General features: G+C 37.9%; 1 protein-coding gene across 4 annotated transcripts in view; it reads left to right on the forward strand.

The window, feature by feature from the left end:
- The window catches only part of Hydin (HYDIN axonemal central pair apparatus protein), a 365,508-nt gene that overhangs the window by 71,502 nt on the left and 271,657 nt on the right, over positions 1-22,349 (forward strand). For all 4 annotated transcript variants that reach the window (XM_010644447.3, XM_033757831.1, XM_010644448.2 and 1 more), the window contains exons 7-8: positions 2,220-2,344; positions 16,396-16,597. In XM_010644447.3, coding sequence (XP_010642749.1) covers positions 2,220-2,344; positions 16,396-16,597 — 327 coding nt within the window. The remainder of the gene's footprint in view (positions 1-2,219; positions 2,345-16,395; positions 16,598-22,349) is intronic.

Genomic DNA, 22,349 nt, shown 5'->3' on the forward strand with positions numbered 1-22,349 from the left:
TGTGTGTGTGTGTGTGTGTGTGTGTTTCTTGAACAGATGTATGTGTGTAATCGGAATGCAAAACCTGGTTAGAAACAGATTGTGTAGGACCTTGAATGCTTAAGAGTTCAAGACTATTGTGTAGATTATGAGGACTACTGGAGGTATTTGACCAGGAGACTGATGTGTGTGTGTGTGTGTGTGTGTGTGTGTGTGTTTCACAGACTCTCTAAAACTAAGTAAAGGATGGAGGGGAGAAAGGCAAAGCTAGAACTTACCTAAACATCCAAACTCATCCTTAGGCTCCTCTTTCAGCATCTTGGGGCTGTAGTGAAGAAGATGAAAACAGCAATAACAAAAATGATAGAAACACTTGTACAGCATTTCCCATGTACCAGGCATTATTCTTAGCACTCTACCTATATCAACCCCTTCAGTCTGCATTATAACCCTATGATGCGAGTGCTCATTCCCGTCATTTTAGGGATAGGGAGACTGAAGTTTATATTTGCCCAAGGTCCCAGCAGAGCTGGGTTCTGAACTCCTTCAGTTGGCTCCACAGCCTGGAGTAATAACCACCCTTCAGGAAGCTTCTATAGCAATGTGTGGGGCTCTCCAGAGGATTGGCACCGTGGGTGTAGGGAAAGGACTTTAAAAAAGGAAGATCAAGAAGTAGAAGGAGGGTCAGGGATTTAGCTCAGTGGTTCCACCGCCTGCTTCATAAACACAAGGACCAGAGTTTGATCCCCAGTACCACCCCAACAACAAAAAAAGAAGTAGAAGAAAGAGAGATCAAAGTAGAGAGTATCCGAAAAGATAGATAAGTGCCCAGGGGCATCAGAGACTCCAGGGTTCTGCAGTATCTCAGGTACAGTTGATGCTACCCTTGCTATAATCCTGTACACTTATAGTAGAAAGCTCAGGTCTTCTGAAATTGAGTTCATTATCTAAGGGAAGATTTAAAGAATGATGATTCTAAAAACTGTTTTGATATAAGTAAATAATCAGAATCAGCTTAGCCTGCCAGATACATTGTACAACACATTACTTTGAAAAACTAGCAATTTAAAGAAGTGAAATGGACTGTGAAAATAATTAAATGGGCTGAGTTTCCTATTTAGAAGGAAGAGCTCCATGAGTTATTTAAGGTGCTTCTTGATCAGATCCAGCTTCTTTCTTTGCAATAGCAAGATTCCTTTCCAGGACAATTAAGTGAAACTATTTCCTGTTCCCACATCCACCCTAACTCCCACAATGTCTACATCCCAAGTTCTATTTTCAGGACACAGAACTTAACCTGTTTGCCTTTCCGAATGCACCCTGCCTTTCTCCAGTCTGCTCTTGCCCAGGGAGCTGACTTCTGCGGCCTGGGTCAATAGGCCCGTGCCTTTTGGCTTCTGCTCAGGTTCAGCCAAGGGGAGTCCCAGGAAACAATTGGATAGAAGAAGATATGGAGTCAGAAGTGTTTGTTTTTTAACCTGGTTGTCTTTTCTGTGAGGCCACCTGAGCTGGCTGTCTCCTTGGACTAAATCTCCTTCCTCTTATAAGGCAGGCTTCTCCTAGGACTCTGTGAGTTTCAGAACCACTCCTCCCTGTGGCTCCTTGGACCTAGAGATGGTAATGGCCTTACTGGTACTAACCCTGGCTAGGGGTTATCTCTGCATTATCATCTCTGCGGTTCCCTGCACTCCTGTCCTCTTCAAGTAGGTCTTTATTAAGTTGTTCCTGGAATTTCCTAATATCAGTGTGCCATTGCTTTGTTTTTGAGATTCTGATATATTTTTCTACTATGATGTCTTCTCTCTTCTGATCTCTCATAAAACTTGTTTTTTTTACCCTTTGGACGCTACTGTTCTTTTGCAAATGACAGTATTTGCATACATATTTTAAGTCTGTCTCTTACTAGCATCTCAGCTTCTTGAGAACAAGAAACAAGGGCTGGATTGCATTCATTTATGATCATCCTAACCCAGTGCTTGAACCCAACAAGAACACTCAATGAATGTTAGGGAAAAAAGGTCACAAACAAGAATGTTATTACATCGCTCAAGTCTCTTTTAAAAATGCTAATATATTGCTGTTATTTTAATATTAAAACTAAAGTTCTTTCACATTAGGGAGAAAAGTATACTTCACTTCTGAGCCTGCTGTCTGCAGAACTGGAGCTCGAGTCTCCCCTCGTCCTCCTCTCACGCTAGTTAGAAATGTTCTCTGATGATGTCTCTTCATGTGCGTTGCAGGCCTTTCTCTGTCGAGCCAACTGATGGGACCCTTAATGCGGGAGAATCTATGCAACTGGAAGTCAATTTTGAGCCACAGAGCATGGGCGATCACAGCGAAAGACTTATAGTGTGTTATGACACAGGTATGCATTATTCTTTGCTTAAAATTCTGCATATTAAGAAAGATCAGGTAGGGAATATGATGGAATCAAATAGGAAGTGATATTTTGGCTATAGCAGAGTAAACGAAGGCCTGCAAGGTAAATAACTGAAGAATGAATGCCTTCACTGGAAAGAGTGTGCCAGATATAAGTCCCATCTACCTAATTAAGAATTCGGGGCTCAGGAAAGAACCAATACCCAGAAGCCACATTGGTGAATTGAAGTTATTTATATGTAAATGAAAACTTGAAGGTAATGAATATCCAATGGGTTTTCCATTTGACTTACTGCTGTATTTGGCTAGCATTTCAAAAATGTAAATCCTAGTTCAGAATGTTCTTATATATACCCACTAGTCTATGTGATATCTAGAAACTTTAATCCTTAGAACATACACATATCTTTCATGAATGCAGGACTGCATCTGTCACCACTGGCATTTTCTTCAGGACCATACCCTATGTAATCATGAAAACTACATATTGTTTGGCCAATATTTAACTTACAGTCATATAGACTGCATGTGCATTATGCCCTTTCCAAAGCTGGTTTTCAAATTACTATTTTTATCATTTCCCTAAGGCCTCACAGGGTAAACATGCCCACATGGCCATCCCAGCCTTGGCTTGGGCAGATCAGCCCACATGGAGATGTTCCCTGGCAGGTGATAAGAGTGGGTAAGGCATTGACATTGTCCCTCTAACAACTTTAGCCTTCCAAGCCCAAGTTGCCAGGTGTCGATGCCTGGAGCCAAGAGACTACCCTCCCTAAGAGCTAGTGTTTACCTGGATGGAAGGCCCTGATCTGGCTTCAATTGATAGTTCTCACCCACTGTTCCCCGATACTTAATCCCTCTCAGCTTTGGTGTGCTCTTTCTGCAAAAATGCATTTAACAACAATAACCTACTTCACTGTGTTGTTATGAGGATTAACGAGGCACTGCATATGAACAATTTAGCACAGCAGCAGCCTCACAGGAAAGGTCCCTACAAATGTGAGCCATTACTCCACCGGGACTCATGAAAGATAAGTACCATGTCAAAGATCGTGAAGTTAGATAATTGGAGGAGTAGGGATATAAATCCCAGTATAGCATCAGGCCCTATCCCATGCTGCGGTCACAAAAAAGACCACACCCTGGATGTGATGCCATGGTCCCACTGGCACCTTAGGTTCTGGGTCTCTCGTGCTCTTGAGTTCGCCTATGAATTGGCACTTCCCCTCAGAGTACGCTAACATCAACCCTGTGCCTTAGCAGAGCAGGAATCATGACTTCCTTCTTCCCACACTTCTGGGACGAGCAAACTGAGCCCTAAAGCACTGTATGTCAGGATGGCTTTCCCCCATTCTGTACTTCTTGGAGGAAAGTAGGGGGCTCTGTCAGAAGGAACTAGAAGTTAAAGAACTGTATGAAGTGAGGCACAACCCTGAGTCTTTGAGGCCAGGGGAAAGGGCCCTGCCATGACTGGGTGCTTTCAGGCAGTTCCAGCCCCTTCTGAATTTCAGTTCTTCCACCTTCCCCAGGGGCAACAGGATCTCCCAAGGTAGCCCCAGGGATTTTCACTTCTGAGGAAGATGGTGCCCCTGACACCCATACCATTCCACATGATCACACAGCCAAGGAAAGAGCTACAAGGACATGACATTTGGTCACAGTACAAAGTTGCTGGCTTTGTGGATGGATGCACATCTGATGAGGACAGTTCAAGCCCCTGCCTGTGACCTATAGCTGAGTGGTCCTGGCTCCACACTCTGCATCATAACAACACATAAGCAACAGTGGCCCAGTGTATGTGTCTTATCATTAGCGTTACCTGCAATTCACTGCTAATAAGAGAAATCTAATTTGAATTAGCATCAACAAAAGAGGAAACTCATGACACATGTAAGCGAATAAAAGTACAACTCAAAACACATCTGGAATGTTAGTTTCCCAAGCTACTTGAGTTATTTAATGCTCTCACCAGCAAACTGTGAAAGTTCCAGTTGCTTCAAATTCTAGCGTACCAGGTTGTTTTGTTAATGTTAGATATAGTAGAAGTGTAAAGTGATCTCTCCTGGTGGTGTGCCAATAAATCTTCTTTGTCCATTTGACTGGAGTAAGAGACTCCTGGAGAGATGATTTGGGTCATGGGAGCGCTGTACTCATTCGTGGGTCAGTCCACTCAGGTTCGAGGCTGAGTGTGCTGTTAGGAGGTGGAGCCAGGTGGGGAGGGTCACTGAAGGGTAGATCTCTGGCATTCTTCCCCTGGGCACTGATTCCCTGCCCTTCTGACATAAACAGCTCTGCTCCAAATTCCTTCCACCATGATGCTCCTGCATTCGAGCCAGTCATCCATCTATGGACTAAATCCTTTGAAACTGCAGGCCAAATAAAGCTCTCCTCCTTGAAGTTTCAAGTGTCAAGGAATTTTTTTCCGTAATGGGAGTGCTAATACAAGGGATTTTCATTTTTATTTCTCTAATGACTAATGATGTCAAACACCTTTTCATATGCTTACTGGCCGTTCCTATATCTTAAGTGTCTAAACCTTTTGCTTGTTTTTTCTCCTTCTATTATTAATTTTTAATTGCCTTGTACAACTGGACATTCTAAGTACTAGTTGTCTGATATAGTTTACTAATATATTACATTATGTATTGTTAATCTTTTCTCCCAGCCTATGACTTATTTTTGTATTTATTTAATATTTCTTCAGAGTAATTTTTAATTTTGACAAAATCCATGTTATCAATTATTTTTCTTTCAAATTAATGCCTTTTTCCTCCTTTGACTTTGTATATTCTCCTACATTTACTTCTACAAGGGGTCATAATTTTATCTTCCATATTTAGGTCAGTAGCTCATCTTTGCTTTAATGTTGTGTAGGTATGAGGTGGGGCCCACCGTGGGGGTACTCTTCCCCATTATCAGTATATTTTTTCTGGAACATTGATTAAAATTAATTCAGCTTGATGTTTATGATAGATATTCAGTGGATACTCTATCTGATTAAGAAAATTCCTTTACTCCCTAGATTTTTAAGACATTTAAACTTGGAAATCTTGGATAGGTGCTGAATTTTATCAAATATTTCTTTATGTTGTAGAAATTATCATATTTTATTTTACCTTTATTCTTCTAATTAATTTAAACATGTTAAATTCCTACTATATTCTGGGATGAATTCAAGTTTTAAATATTATCACTTTAATAAATTTTTAGATTATATTTGCTAATATTTTGCTTGGGAATTTGCCTCTCATATTCATGAGAAAATGTGGCCTGTAAATTTCATACGATAGCCTTGTCAGGTTTTGGTCTAACAAAACAAACTGGTATTATAAAACAAATTGAAAATTGTTCTCTTCTTTTATTCTCTGTTAAGCTTTTTGAAAAAAAAAGATTTGTGCTACTAATTCCTTAAATGATTAAAAACCTTACTGTTCAAACCATCTTTTTAAATAAGAGGTGCAAGTTTTTAATTGTTGATTCAGTTTCTTAAACTTTTTCAAGAAATTTTTTATATGATCTAAAATCTTAATTAGTCAGCACAACATTATTCAAGATAGCCATTCATATATGTTTGTAATGTTGGTAGGATCTTTAGTTATCTCTCTTCTGTCATTATTGATATTGGCAATTTTTTCTTCACTCCTATTTGAATTTTCTTGATCTGTATCATTAGGGCTTTATCAGCTTTATTAGTTTATTCAGAGATCTAATTGGTTCTAATTGGTTTTCTTTTTCATTTCTTTTCAATTTTATTGATTTCTGCTCTTTATTATTTCATCTTTTCTACTTTCCTTAGACTTTATTTCTAGTACTTTTTCTAAATCTTAGGAGAGTTGATTTGAGCATTGATGTTTAACATTTTTTCTATTATAATCTATATATTTATGATAAAAATTTCCCTCTAATGATGATTTAATATTCAACTCATACATTTTTACATGTTTTGTTTTCCTTAACATTCTGAAACTATTTTAGAATTTCTGTGTTTATATGGGCTACTTAGGAATATGTTTAATAGTCAAACACTTGGACATGTTATAGTTATCTTTTTGTTACTGGTTTCTAGTTTAATTCCATTAGTGACAATGAAGAAATTCAATAGCATTTCAGGCCTTTAAATTGAGATTTACGTTATGGCCCAGATTATGTTCCATTCCAGTAAATGTTCCTGTGCTCTGAAAAAGGTATAAATTAAGTCATGTTTGTTTAAAAAATCATGCCATTCAATGTATATCTTAGGATTTTTTTTTTGTCTCCTTGTTTGTCAGTTGGAAGATGTTATTAAAATCTACAACTATGATTAGAGATTTGGCATTTCTCTTTTTTGTGCCATCAATTTTCATTGTATGTATTTTGAGACTATGTATTTAATATGAAACATTTAGGATTAATATAATTTAATCTTGAATTAACCATTTTATTTTTCTGAGATATCTCTTAATGTTTAGCAATATTTCTAACATTAAAGTCTACTTGATCTGACATTTATAGAGGATAGAAGCTTTCTTTTGATTAGCGGGGACAGCATATTCTGTTCATCTTTTTACTTTCAACTTTTCTGTCTTCATATTGAAAATTTGACATTTGGAAGTATCACTAGGTGGTTTTTAGAAAAATTCAGTCTGAAAATCTTTATCTTTTAATTGTGCTATTCAGTCCTTTTATGTTGAATGAACTTTCTGATAATGTGGGTTTGAAGTTTCTGACTATTAATTGTTACCACTATGAAAAAGTTATTAGTTGAAATTCAGCCAGAACCCTTTTGTTATTAGTGTTGATAGTGGATGAAAATGAAAAATGATATGAATATTAATAAATTCAGTCAGCATTATATTTTTCCTTCTGATATTCACATCTTTGTGAGGTATCATTTTTATTTATGTGAGTCCCTGAAACAGTACTTTTGGGAAAATGTAATCTTAGAATTACTTTTGTTTCACTATATCACAAAGTTTTAACCAGAAATTTGAAAAAAGAATCATCATTCCTCTTACTCTTACTAAAATACTTAATCATTGATAAATACATTAAGTGAATTACCTTTAAAATATTGTTTATCTCATCCTGCTTTAATATTTTCAGTGCATTTTTAATACATTTAACATGAACACTCTAGTATATGGCTGTCCTGTGTAAATAAATAAGCGTTCATATGATTAAGGTATGTTTTCAAAAAATTTTGTTTTTTGTTAGGTTTTGAGACCAAATGGCTCAGAGTACTCATAGAGCAATAGAATAAAACCTGAGCGAAGACTTTACTAATAGACAAACCTGGTTCTTAGATTTTTACAAATGAAATACTGAAGCCCTAAGAGCCCTAAAAAACAAGGCCTTGCCTAAGATCACATATCTAATCCAAAGCCCACTTAGAACTCAGTCCCCACTCCTGAGCATTTTCCTTGGCACCATTATAAGTATCTTCCTAAGCACTCTTATTAGTACTTACACATTTTTGCTTCCTAAAATCATTGACTTCGAAATGCAGCGGTGTGTTTTGAGAGGTCCTGGGTCTCAATTTTACTCTAATGCAAGAATTTGGAATGAAACCCGCACTAACATTTATAGCTTTAGGCTAAAGGGAAGGTAGGTTGAACCACAATGAATATTTGGGTACCCGAAATTTGATTGTTCCTTGGAAAAGTTGGTTTCTGCACCCTGAGGTTCTCATGCTAACTTTGAATAATGAAGGAAGTCATTTTCTGAAGATCACAGAAAGAAGTCAAATGTCTTGTAGCATTTTTCCTTACATGAAGTGAACATCTGATAAAAATATGCTTTCATCTTTATTGTGGGTTTTCAGTGATCAGAACATATAACCTTCCATTAGTGAAAAACACTAATGACTATCTAAACACAATTAATCATGGAGATCTTCCATACAGCCATGATCATTAGCTTTCCATTTTACTAAATAAGCATCTGATAGAACTTTCTGCAGCTGTTTGAAGAATTAGTTTGAGGAGGGAAATTTAATATGAGCTATTGCTGAATGTCTTTTCTTCATATTTCCCCAAAGAGTGTTCTCAAAAGAAGAGCACTGGTGCTCCACGGTGGGAAGTGCTCAATTAGATTTCCACCCTTGATCTTAGCCAAAAGTCTAAGAAGTGATTCGATCAGATTTTCAACATTTCTGTTTGTTCCATCAGCCTCTACTTCTCCACAGGCTATATTCTTTTCTGTTTGTTTGGTTTTTGTTTTTTGGTACCAGGGATTGAACTCAGGCCCTTGTGCTTGCAAGGCAGGCAGCGGAACCACTGAGCCAAACCCCTGTCCCTCCACTGGCTATATTTTTAATAAAATGCTGCTAAGAAATTACCTTTTCAGACAAGAATTTAAAGCAGTGCCCTAGAAATTAAAGAAGCTGCATATAATGTGTCATTAATACCTATTTTTTAAACAAAATCTTTTGGGGGGGCAGTATCAGGAATTGAACTTGGGACCTTGTGCTTGTGAGGCAGGCAACACCACTGAGCTAAATCCCCAGCCCTTGTCAATACCTATTTTATGCATTAATATTTTCCTGAACCACAATTCTCTCCTTCCCTTCTCCCTCTTCCTCTCTGTCAGGCCCATGTTCAGTGAAGTCAAATTTGTTTAAGAAACTTGATTTTATCCCAAAAATTATTTAGTTACCTTTTACTTATATACCCAAACTCAGAACTGCAGTAACATGATGCCATTTCCAAATTCAGAAGAGATAAAGACAAAACAAAATAACAGCTAGCACACTAGTTCTACCCTTTTAATGAAGCTGAGACATGTAAACATTATCTGCAGAAAAACAATGGTTAATTTCCTAACTTTTGTAATTTTCAACTGTGTATTGAATAACTGTATTCCATCTCAGGGTTCATGGAGATATTAGTATTCAGAATGAGCTTTTTATAAAACAATATTTTTACTGAATATTTTTACTGCCCACCTCTATCCTAACAGTTTTCTAAGTAGCTAGGAGTGGGGGACCCTTAAGGTTGTCTTCATGCAAGTGGGCTTAATTTGGTTACTTTATTAGTAGTAGAAATAGGATTACAGCAGTTCTTCAACACCTGGTGAGTTTACTGTCACCTTAGAGGTGACATTAACCACCAGCATCATCAGGAAATAAAGCTGATACACACTTATTCAGCATTTTTTGAAGTACACTGCATTACGTCTCTCACTGAAGAGGAGTCATTTCAGGTTAAGAGTCAGGAGTTGGCAAGTAGGCTTTTTTCCCAAAGGTATGATGATGTATTTTTATTAAATATACACACAGTTATAATATTAGTACTTTATATGACAGCTTTACAGTCATTTATGTGTCTTATTTTAGTGTGCTTTCTAAAACCATAAAGAATTTACTTTTTCTTCATAAAGGCCAATGAAACTAATGCCAATATATAATATAATAATTGAGTATTATATGCTTTGCAAATTATAACTGCTAAATAATATCTACCTAAGTCTATGTATACAAACTTACCTGCATGAACTTTGCTTCACCTGTGTGGTTATCGCAGTCAACTATGACTATGCACTATTATGATTAGAAAACAGCAAAACCTAGTTGTTGAAAAAGAAGCAAATATTTTAAGAAGGCTTTAGACAGAGGAAACGGAAACTTCCTTGGCCTAGTTGTTTTCTCCATGCCTTATTCCATAGCTTAGGACAGGGAATAGCAGACATTAGGACTATTCCCAACTGGGAAGGATGGTGTCGGGAGGTGAGATGAGGTTTCTGTAAATTGCCTAGCAAGAAAAGGCTCCAATCATTGGTGTTGGTATTTAAAGGAACATTAGAGAACATTTCTTTAACCCCCTTTGTTTCAGAGATGAGCACCCTGTGGCCCAGAGGTGTTTAATAACTTTATACCGAAGTAAGGCTTGGACTTAGCTCCAAGTCTCTGGGATCCCCCAAAGTTAACATGCTTTCTACAGACCTACACTGCCTTCTGTGCAGACTAAGACTACTGGCGCTTGGGCCTTGTCACTGATGTGCTGGGTAAGCTCAATCGAGTCCCTTAGTTTCAGTTTCATGAACGAAGGAAGAGGACTTCCAAAGAACCTTGTTTCAGCAATGCCCTATAGCGATGTATCCTGCTGTAGCCAAGCAGTAAGAAAGGCTCTTTCTATCAACTTGTTCCCTGGAGAATCTATGGCTGCACTCATATATTTTATTTAGTGTCCTGTGTTGTCTCCAAGTCTTGAAAGCACAGTAGGAAATGTATTGTGATAGAGGTAGCTTCACATTTGTTTTTGTAAAACTAGTTTTGTTCATTTTTGTGTTGCTTGATTGATAGTAGCAAAACTGACAAGAGGTAATAAGACCTTCCACAAAATATATCTTTACGGGGGCATAATAAATGACTGCGGCTAACCTCGTTTACAGTGATTGTAGCTTTCAACCCCAGAATTGGAGCAAGGGCACTGTAACGGAACAAAAATGCTAATGGAGCCTTGTCCGTTCCCTCAGGATACCTGAACAGTCTTCCAAGAAGCCAAGAGTGGGAGATCCTTAAGGTTGTCCTCAAGCAAGTGGGTATAAAAAGAAAGTACTTCAGCAGCTTGGAGGACGAGACAAGAGCTATTGCTCTTCTCTTTCTGGATCTGATGATTTTTGAAAACAGCAGTAAAAAAATATTAGATGGTTCTCAAAAAGTATGGCAGCTCTTACTATATTTCTAGGAAGGAACATTTTTTTCAGTGAACGTTCAAATGGATAACAGCAGTCTCTCTGACCCCTAGGTTTGTATGGAATAAACCTTTAAGTCTTCTTTCCCTTGATGAATTTTTTTTAAACAATGAAGCATTTCAAATATCCACAAACTCACGTAGAATAAAAAAAATCACAGACAATAATAAAACCAACATCTGTTTTATTTAACTCTCTCAACATTTTGCCATATACATTTATTTCAGGGGTTTTATTTTCCATGTCTGATTATAGATCTGAAGCCACTTTCCTACCCTTCCCTTACTGAATTTCCATATCCTAGGAAGAGCAATATGGGTGCATTTTAGGTTGTTCCTACAAATTGACCTACCCATAAACAATATATAGTTTTGTCTCAGGCAGTTTTAAACTTCACATAAATGGCATTGTACTGCACATACCATTCTCCAACTTGCTCTCTTCATTCAACGTTATGTTTTAAAGATTTGAAACTTGTAGATACAGACCGGTCTGATTTAACTAATGTACCAAATGCGAGGATGTGAAAATATTATGATTTATCTGTTCTATCGAATATTAAAGCTGTCCCTAAGCCTTACACTCTCAGAGACAGTACAGCATTGGGCATCTTTGTATAATGTCCTTCTGAAGCTGTGTGAGTTTCCTTTCGGATAAATACCTACAAGAGTAGTTGCTGGGTTATAGGAAAATTTAATGCTGATATTAATTGAATATTAAATTGGTCCATCAAATGAATGTACCAACTTATACTTTTGCCAGATGGCAATGTGATGGTATATTTTTTTTATATTGCTTTCATTATTAGAGCTAGCCAGCAATTTTATGTTTATTGGCAGCCCTCTTTTATATTAAAGTTTTTGGATGGATGATGTTAAAAATTTGTTAAAATATGTTAAAAGTTTTAGCAATATTTAAAAATACATATTGAAAAGCCTTGCTTCTACACTGCCCCATTTACCTGATCCCACCCATATTTGATTAGTTTCTTGAATATCCCTCCAGTGCTTTTATGAAAATAGATGCAAGCATAAATGAATAGTCTTACTAAGGAAACTAAGGAAACTTTATATATTATACTATATAGAATGTTCCTCTCCTTGCCTTTTCCACTTATTCATAAATCCTGGAATCTTTCCCTCACAGTGTGCACCTTTTTACACCTGCATAATAGTCTACTTGGAGATGTAGCACAGATTATTTAACCAGCTTTCCCTTATGGGTACTTTATTAAGAATGATACTATAATAAATGCCCCTGAACTTGCTCTGGCTCCTCTCTTGGATAAATTCCTAGAAGTGGGCCAGAGGGTAAATAGTTTTGCCGCTTGGATAGATATTTTGATCTGTGCTGCCAAATTCACTCCCTGGGGTGGAGAAGAGTGGTAGCATTTTGTAGTCCCACAGCAATGTAGGAGTGCCTTTTCCCACACTGTGCAGACAGTCAATTATGTTCTCAAACACTTGTTTTATCAGTCTGATTGGGGGTTCATAAACACAACATTATTTCAATTTCCCTCAATTATGGATGAAGTTGAGCATCTTTTCAAACATATATTAGTTTTCTATATTTCCTTTCGGCAACCCTATCCCATTCTTCTACTGGGCTGTCTTATTGATTTCTAAGAGTTATTTACATATCCGGGGATTTGATCCCTTTGCTACAAATATTTTCCCCACTTTTTTTCTTTTTGTTCTTGCTTATAGAGTTTTGTATCACTCTGAATTTCTCTTTTTGTTTTCAGGTGCTCAAACTTCTTAATCTTTTTAGAGGGATCTTCATTTTGAATCATAGTTAGAAACGTTTCTCTGGCCTGAAGTTACAAAGAAATTCTCTTGTGTATTAGTCTACTTTTATGGCTTCATATTGAACATTTATTTTGATTCACTTGACATTTATTCAAATATAAGATGTGAGATTTATTCTTCCTATGTCTACAAAGTTGTTCCAAAGCTATTTTTCATAATGTTCAGGTTTACACCAATGATATGAGATGCAGCCTTTATGATGTACTGAATTCTGATATGCATTTGTCTCAGTTGTAATGTTTTATTCTATTCCATTGACTATCCCTTCATCTACTTGTACCATGCTGTCCTAATTACTGATATTTTAGGTTTTGATTTTATCAGTTCCTATTTACAAACTTTTAAAATGTCTTTTTAAATTTTGTTGAATTTTTTGCATCAGTGAAGATATCATTTTCTTCCTTATGTTTATTGCTACAGTAATAGATTTTCTAATAGTGAGCCATCATTGCATTCCTGAAGTAACCCCCACTTGGTTATGAAATATCATTCTTTTAATGTAGTGACACATTGTCATCGCAAATTTTTTATTTAGGATTTTTACACTCATGTTTAGAAGTGCAGTTCTGTCGATTAGAGTGTTTTGTCTCCTTGGATTTTAGTAATAATGTTATACTGAAAGACACAATGTTGGAAATTAACAATTATATATTTAACAGCAGAAGAGATACAACAGAAGACAAGCTTAATGAACCTGAAAACTCTGGTATGTAAAATACCCGAACTAAAGCACAGAGAGAAACAAAAATAAATAAACAGGAAGCAAAGTCCACGTGAAACATAATCAAAAGTCAACATATGTGTAACTGGGGTCTCAGACATAGAAGACATAATGAGTGGAATAAAATAATATTTTAGTAGATATTGACTAAGAAATTTCCCCCAAAAGTCAGACTAATCCTATATTCACAAAGCTCAGCAAATCTATGGTCATGCAAATATAAAGAAAACCAACCAGAGGCATCTTGTTAAAATGCTGAAAAATAAAGAAAAGAGAACATCATAAAAGTACTCAGAGAAGAGAAAAATAAATAAAAATGAAAAAATGAGAACCAAGACCTGTCAAGTAAAGTACAAGATCCTAATGATGAATGTAACTGTACTGTATACCTAAAACATACCAATAAACTCAATGAGAAAAAAATTTTTTTAAAAAATTCTAAAAAAAAAAAAAGTACTCGGAGAAAAAGGCACATTGCCTTAAAAGTAATGCTAATAATACTGATAGTAAATTTTTCAGTTGAAATAATAAGAGATAGAAGACAGTAAATAGCATTAAAGTGCTCACAGAGAGCCAAGCATGGTGGTACATGCCTGTGATTCAAGCACTCTGGGAGGCTGAGGCAGGAGAATTGTTAAGTTCAAGCCCAGCCTGGGCAAGTTAGCAAAATCCTATTCCAAAAACTAAAAAGGAAAGAAGGGTTGGGAATATAGTTCAGTGTGAAGGCCATACATTCAATCCCTAGTGATAAAGAAAGAAAGAAAGAAAAAGAAATGCTAAAAGAAAACAATGCTAATTTAGGGTCTTTCAGTATTGAAAGCATCCTTTAAAAATGAAGACAAAACAAAGACATTTTAGGTTTAAAAATCTGAACTTTTTCATAGGATTCTTGTTTGGCATTGTTTTCACCATCATATTGAAAATAACATTCCATTATTTTTGCAGTTTCCATTGAAAAGTCAAATGTTAATCCAATTGTGGATCTTTTGAAGATTATTTCTTTTTTTGTTTGTTTGTTTTGTTTCCTCACTGCTTTGTGTGCTTTATCTTTGGTTTCTTTAGTTTCATTATAATATATTTAGGCATGAATTTCTTTTAATTTATCCTATTTGACTTTCATCAGGCCTTTTGAACTATGAGCTGATATATTTATTAATTCTAGAAAACTCTTACCTATCATTTCTTGAAATATCATCTTTGCTTCATTATCTTTCTGAGTTTCCAATTAAACAGTTTTCAACCTTCTCGTGCCACTTACCTTGTCTCTTACCCAGTCATGTGTGTTTTCCATGTATTTCTTTTATTTCTCCATACTGCTTTCCATTTCATCATTTTTTCATAAAATTCTCTTATTAAATTTATTCCTTGGGAGGTTTTTTTTTCTTTAAAATTTTTCTTTATTTAATTTAAGCTATTTTCCTATAGATCCTCTAGTGTGGCTCTTTTCTAATTTTTTTAAATCTTTTTTTTTTTTCAGTTTCCTGTTTTCTGGGTATAGCTTTAAGCTCATCTATTTGTTACTATAAGCGCTCTGAGTATAACTGGTAAGTGGCCTGTGTCTTAGTCGACTTCCTTATCACCAAGACCCAATCCCTGACACTTGCAACTCAAAGGAGGAGAGTTTTATTTTAGCTCACGGCTTCTAGACGTTCCAGTCCTTAGGTGGCTCCCAGGCAGGTGGCATGGCAGAGGGGCATCATAGAGGAAAAGCTGTTCTTGTCAGGGTGGCAGCAAGGCAGAGAGTGAAGGCAGGGGCTGGGGAGGAAGCGAAACCCTTTCAGGCCATGCGCCCAGTGACCTGCCTTTCTGAAGAGACCCCAACTCCTAACAGTGAATCAGCTGTAAGCCTCCATATCCAGTTACCTTCCAGAAGCCCTGCCTAGGGTGCATGTGGCTCTTGGAGGATGTGTAGACATAAACCGTAATGTCCTATAACTGGTGACTCCTGGTATCTGGGCCTGTTTCTGTTTTTCTTGTATTACTGGTCTTAACACATGGAGTTTAATTTCTTTTTTGGTACCAGGGATTGAACTCAGGTCCTTGCACTTGCAAGGCAGGCCACCAAACCGCTGAACTAAATCCCTGGCCCCAGAGTTTAATTTCTTTGTGTATCTCATTGTGTTGAGCTGTGTGCTTTTTCAAAACAATGTTTAAAACCTTAAATCTTCGCTTGCAGGCACATTCCTCTGAACAGAAAGGAGTTTCTTTTTCTGGGTATTTCAGGACATAGTCAATTGCCCCTGAACTCAGAGCTTGAAGTTCTCTGCAGTACATAGAAAATTCCAGCATGGTCTCCCACTCTGAACTAGGGCTAATCTATTTCCAGACCACCTTCATTTTGGAGGCAGAGTCCTTTGGGGGGGCTGTGTGTGGACAGTGTTCTTTTTGGCTTAAGCTGATTAACTTATGGAAAAGTTGACCGCTTTCTTGATTGGATTTAAATTCTCTTGTGCTGAGCACCTCTTATCGGGTATATTTGGTAAAATCACTTTAGAACCAGAAAGCCATCTCATGCATGAGCTAAACATGAGGAATATAGTTCTATTCTAGAATTCAGTTGTCCTCCTGTCAGACTGTAAGATGGAAAACTATTTATGAAGAAAGAATCATCTTGGAACATCCACCACGTTCATATTTTATGTATTTCTTACAGTGACCCAGAAAGGTAGCACATTAGTTAAATTTTCCAATTCTGCTTTATCTCTGGGTTAATAAACTGGGGAGAATGCAATATCTAATGTTTCTGCTATATTCCTTAACTATAGCCAAAAATGAAACAGACTACAAGTAACATTCTAGAATAAGTCTGAAAGTTGTTTGTACTTTGTTAATTCCTAGGTGAGAAAGTATTTATATCTCTGTATGGAGCTGCCACAGACCTGAATATAAGGCTGGACAGGAACTCCATGATCATTGAGAAAACCTACATTTCTCTGACCAGTCAGCGGACTATTGCCATTCACAACCGCAGTAACATCATTGCCCATTTCCAGTGGAAAACATTTGCCACCCAAGAAGAGGAGGACAGAGAAAAGTATAGGTTTGTAATAAAAAATCACCTATCTGCAGCAATGAGGGGCTGTAAAACCCAGTTTGCTATGATGCTTGTCCTAAGTTTCTAACAAACTCAATGTGACATTTTTATAAATTGATTCCAGTGTCTGAAACCTCATGTAAAGAATCTGAGCTGAGCTGTGCAGAAAAGCATGTTGCCCCTTCTCAGTCTCAACCTAATGTAGCAGTAACAGAACTAGATTTTAAAGACCAAATGTATCTTTCTACACTATTCTTTCAAAACCAGTCTGCATGTATATTCCTTTTCATAACTTTACCCAGGTTCACCCACTTTCACATTTCTAGAAATAATCTACTTGTGGTTGGCATCAATGTAAATTTTTTGCAGTAAAAAGGCAGCTCCAGAAAATAGAGAGAATGAGGAAAAAGAAGGGCCTAGATATAATAGTTTTTATGTTCTTGGCTGTAGGAACATTGCTCTCTCCCTACAAACCATATAATTTAATAATGATTATTGGTATCTTTAATATCTTACTTCTAAAAAAATGATACCTCAGCCTATAGAGAAAATTAATAAAATGTAAAACCAAATTGTTTTAGCAAATCTCATCAGTGTCAAATTTTAACATCTTTTTTTTTTTTTACTGAATCCATCTTTGCCTCTTTTAAACTATTTTCATTTTTATCTCCTTCGCCAAATTGATGCTTTTTGCTGCTTTCTCATTGGAATTTATTTCAGGATTTTTTATTTGCCTCTCCATTTTTTCATTAAAGATCAGCCCAGGGAAGCTTCAAAGCTTTGTCTAACACCAAGTTAGTGTGGGATAAAAATAAAAGTCTTAGGCCCACAGGAGCCAGGTAGAAATTCCCCAGTGCACTGTCCCTTAATTGAATCAGAAGAAGCTATGACAACAGCAGGACACAGTGGGCCAGCAGCTTTTTCATTCAGACAATGGACTTTAATCACAGGATCACCACTGTGCCATCGTTAAAGAGTGAGAAAAGAAAAACCTTTCTTGCTTACAAACTTCATTTGGCCTCATGGTATAGAAATGTCAGTGGTAGAAAAGCCCAAAGGAAACTGCTCATCCGCTGATTCCTCAGTTGGCAGCTGCTAACAGGCAATCAGCATGGCCCAAGGTTTTTAAAGACAGAGTGAGAGATGGGGTACAAATCAAGAAGGCGAAAGTGGAACATTTTTTCATATATTTACTTGCTGCTTTTACTTCTTTGAGAAATGTCTGTTCATTTCGGATGCTCATTTTTGAATTGGGTCTTTATATTTGGGGGGCTGATTGTTTTGAGTTCTTTATATATTCTAGATAATAGTCCTTTGTCTGAGGAGCAGCTGGTAAAAATTTTTTCCCACATTGTAGGTTGTCTCTTAGTTCTGTTGATGGTTTCTTTTGCAGTGCAGAAGCTTTTCAATAAGATGAGATCCCAGTTGTTGATTCTATCTGCTAGTTTCCGTGCTACTGAGGATTTGTTCATATAGTCTTGTCCTATGCCAATGTCTTCCAGAGTTCTGCCTAACTTGTCTTCCAGTGAGTTTAGTGTTTCTGTTTTAATATTTAGATCTTTAATCCACTTGGATTTTAATTTAGTGCATGGTGAAAGATAAGGGTCTAGTTTTAATCTTTGGTAGGTTGAGATCCAGTTTTTCCAACATCATTTATTAAAGAGGCTATCTTTCCTCCAGTGGGGATGGTCAGTTCCTTTGTCAAAGATGAGGTAGCTGAGTATATCTGGAATGTTTTTGTGTCTTCCAGTCTATTCTACTGATCCTCAGGTCTGTTTCTTTGCCAGTACCATGCTGTTTTTATCACAGTGGCTTTGTAGTATAGTTTCAAATTGGGAATTGTTATACCCGCTGCCATGTGTCTGTTGCCTAGGATGGCTTTTGCTATTCTAAGTCTCTTATGGTTCTAAATGAATTTTTGGATTCTTCTTTCTAGTTCTGTGAAATATAGTGTTGGAATTTCAGTTGGCATTGCATTGAATCTGTATGGCAGTTTTAGGATAATTAACAATGTGAAATAGGAAGAAAAGGGCTAAAGGTGTAGGGAAAGTGGGAAGGGTAGGGGAAAGGGAATAAGGGAAAAGAAAAAATATGAGAAAATCAAAAAATGGAAATAAAGTATTTGTAAATGGGGAGGGGAGAAGGGGGTGAAGGGAAGGTGGGGACAAGGGGAAAAAATGAGAACCAAGACCTGTCATATAAAGGATCAAGATCCCAGTAATGAATGTAACTGTACTGTATACCTAGAATGTACCAATAAATTCAATAAAAAGAAAAAAAAAAGGTGAAGCAGCAGTAAAAGGAATGCTTCAATACCGTGACTGTCCTCTGGGAAGAGTGAGGGCACACAGGCGGCAGCTGGTTTCGTCTCAGCCACGTCTGTGTGTGACTGTGCATGTAGTGTGTGACCGAGGCTATGGCAGTGTCTGAGAAGTTTATGAGGAAGTTCATCTCAACAGTTAAAGTAAAACGGAAGGAGGGAAGGAAGGAAGGAGAGGGGAAGGGAGGGGAGGGGGAGGAGAAAGCAAAGAGAGAGCCAAGTATTATCAGAGACTAGAGGGCGAGTCAACCACATGTGAGTGCCCCCCCTTCGCCTCCCCTGACACTCACACCCTTCTCTTTAGTATCATCTTTTACTCTTATTTTTGCTTTCCTCTTATATTGTCTTTCTTTTACTACCTCTCTTGCCCTTCCCAGCATTTCTTCTGGCACTTTTTGTAACAAGGGAAAAGGATAGTATAGCATTTTCATAACCATAATTGGATGCCTAATTTTATCATCTATGTCATGCCTCTGTCTTAAATAATGAACTTGAAAACTAGCTTCAGATAGCCAAATAAGAATACCTTCACCTTCACTTTGGATAATGCACAGCAACATAACTCATGTTTTCCAGAACCAGATTGGCTTACCTAATTGACTGTGTTACCTTCTTTTTCTCCTCCCCTCTCCTGAGTGCCAGATGCCTAGGGCAAAAGGAAACAGAGGCCGTCTATGACTGGTTTCTTACTGGGCCAAGAGTGGGCTCTTCTCTCTCTTCTTTCTCTTGTTCCTTGAGTCATCTCTAAGTATGCCTCAACTTTCATATTGCTAGCCATGGATTCTTGTCTTTGAAGTAACTGCCATGAAATTCCCATTGCTTTAAAAAACAAGGGAACACGGGGCTGTTTGTACCTTACTGAACGGTGAGTTCGTGTCTCAGCAGAGCTTCCCCCTCCAAGTGTGGTGCTCTTGCGATGGATGTGGGCCTTTTCTTCTTCCTCCATGACACACAGTCTCAGCTTGTATCCCAAGCCACACACAAGCACTTGACAAAGCAGAGTGTTCTTTGACAGTTTGCTTTTGGGTAGAGGTCTGTTCTTCCCTGCAGCAAGATCTGCAGCCAATGGGAAGAATGCTTTCTTGGGCTCCCGGCGAGGCCCATACAGTAATCCCTGGAACCATCCTTTGTATGTGTTTCTCTTGCCCACAGTGGAAACAGCTCCTTCTCTTTCTCCCCTTACTTGAGCAGTCTCTGTAGTTAAAATGTAGAGAGAAAAGGGAACTTTGGTCCTGAGTTTGGAACAGAGAGAACCTGTTCTAAGTGGGCTGGCCCATATTTCCAGAGACTAAAATTTTCCTTTTCAGTACCCTGAGGACCTAAGGATTAAACCCTAGTTATAACTAAACTCCAGTTATAATGTGACAGGGGCCAAAACTTTCTCAAAGGTCACCTTGAAAATATGAATAGCTTTAACAGATGCCCTCGACTCCTTTTCTACCATCATGGTTTCCTGGTCACCAGCATAAGGATGCTCAAAGACTTGCACTTATCTTCTCCCAGTGGGTGAATCTGAGCCCTCAGAAGCTGTATTCCTTTCCAGCAGTTTATCATTTCCTTCCATTCTAGGGGGGATGACCTTCCTCTTCACCTTTCTCATTGTGTTGGTACAAACTGCAGGACACATGTCCAGACGTAAGCACGTGGGACCATTCCCAGGTTCAACTCTGACAACGAAGATATCTCTTCTTTGGGAAGAAGTTATAGGCCTTAAAATTGTTTTTATTCTTTAAAAATAAAGTTGATGTAAAAAATAGGGAACCTTTAAAAAAATTGCCTTTTTGTTCTCTTTCGTGATGTTTTTCTGGAAGTGACAAAGAAATTAATCTCTTCCATAATGGAGTTGGCATGCGTCCTTCTCCTTTTTTCCTTACCTTGTCCCAAGGGATTTTTAAAACACTCTGCAAGAATCCTTCATGCTCATTCTCATCACGTTTCCTGCATTCTGAGACTCAGCATGAGCTTGTAAGGATTTCAGCTCCTCTCTTTCTCCAGCAAGGTCACAGCCATTACCTGAAGAGCAGGTGGCTCTGATTCTAGATTTGCTCTGTCTGAGATCTCCAGGCACCCTCAGTGAAACCCCACAAGGTGCTCAGCCTGAGTTTACGCCACAACATTCGCCTGCAGGAAGTAGCACATTTCTCTAGATAAATCAGTTTTGATTGGGCTTTGGGTCTGTTACCTGGGCAGAATAAATTTAATCTCAGATGGATTTGGAGGTTCCTTCCCTTCCCTGGGGTCATACAAAAATCTAAGTACTTAAGGGGTACCTGGAAAACAGGAAAGGGACCTCTAGACCTCATTTAATAACAGCCATCACAGAGCTGCTCAATGTCCAAGGTCACGTGGTCCAGGAGAAGGTAGATGGCTCCATTTGTGCCACACCACGTACGGACAGAAGAGTATTTCTCCAGATCTGAAGGCCACAGATTTTAATCTTCTTGCCATTCAGCTACCATCTCTTGGGGATGCCACCCAAGGGAGGTGAGGAAGCGTTATTTATTCAATTCCACATTACTCAAAGCACAAGTCCTGGTAAAAATTCAAGGCTTGACTAAAATCCACAGGCTGCCAGGGATTTAGCTCAGTGGTTCTGCCGCCTGCCTTGCAAGGGCAAGGACCCGAGTTCAATCCCTGGTACCCAATAAATAAATAAATAATAAAATAAAATCCACAGGCTGGCCTGTATATGATGATGAAAGGTGATGGTTGGTAATGCCCACCAGGCCATTTGAAAAACGTATAAAGTTTATGGTTTTACCGAAAGACAAGGACTGAGCTTTTTTAATGCTCCTCAAGTTCTCATCTGAAAAGCAGACTCACTCTGAGGGCAAGAACATGTGACTCTCAGCAAGACAAGATAGTGAAGCCATAGACTGAGACATGAGTATGTGGCCACCCTTGTTGGAGTGTAGCCAGCTAATGGCTCTTGTTATACCCCCACCACCTTGGACTCTTAGCCCTGGCTCCAGTTCTTCAGCAGAGGGCGAAGAGAAAGAGCTTTGGCATTCCCTAGCCTACCCTCTACCAAATATTGGCTGTTACTGATTCAGAGTCCTAATAGCATAGGAGAAGAGAAGCACTTGGGAATTTTTGTTTTGTGTTCTTTTGTTTTCTGGAATGAGGTTTGAATTAATCATATTCCTGTATTCACAGAACACTGCCATTCTTGGTCTACTTAAGGCAATCTATTTATTCTCTTATATCCCACACCCCATTCCAATTAATTTTTCCAAAGATATGATTCTAATTTGGAAGATAGGTAAATGGATGGATGTCGTATTTGCAGTTTCCTCCTTTGTCCCCAGGATCCAGGTGCTCAGGCCCATTCCTGTTGCTGTGTGTGTATCTAATGCATTGCTCTGGCTCAGATGACCTCTCCCTATTTCACGACCTCACTCTTCACCTGCACCTCTTCTAGTCACGTCATGGTGCCAT

The sequence above is a fragment of the Fukomys damarensis genome, unplaced genomic scaffold (assembly GCF_012274545.1).
Source record: "Fukomys damarensis isolate Sample0158 unplaced genomic scaffold, DMR_v1.0_HiC HiC_scaffold_32, whole genome shotgun sequence".
Lineage (NCBI taxonomy): Eukaryota > Metazoa > Chordata > Mammalia > Rodentia > Bathyergidae > Fukomys > Fukomys damarensis.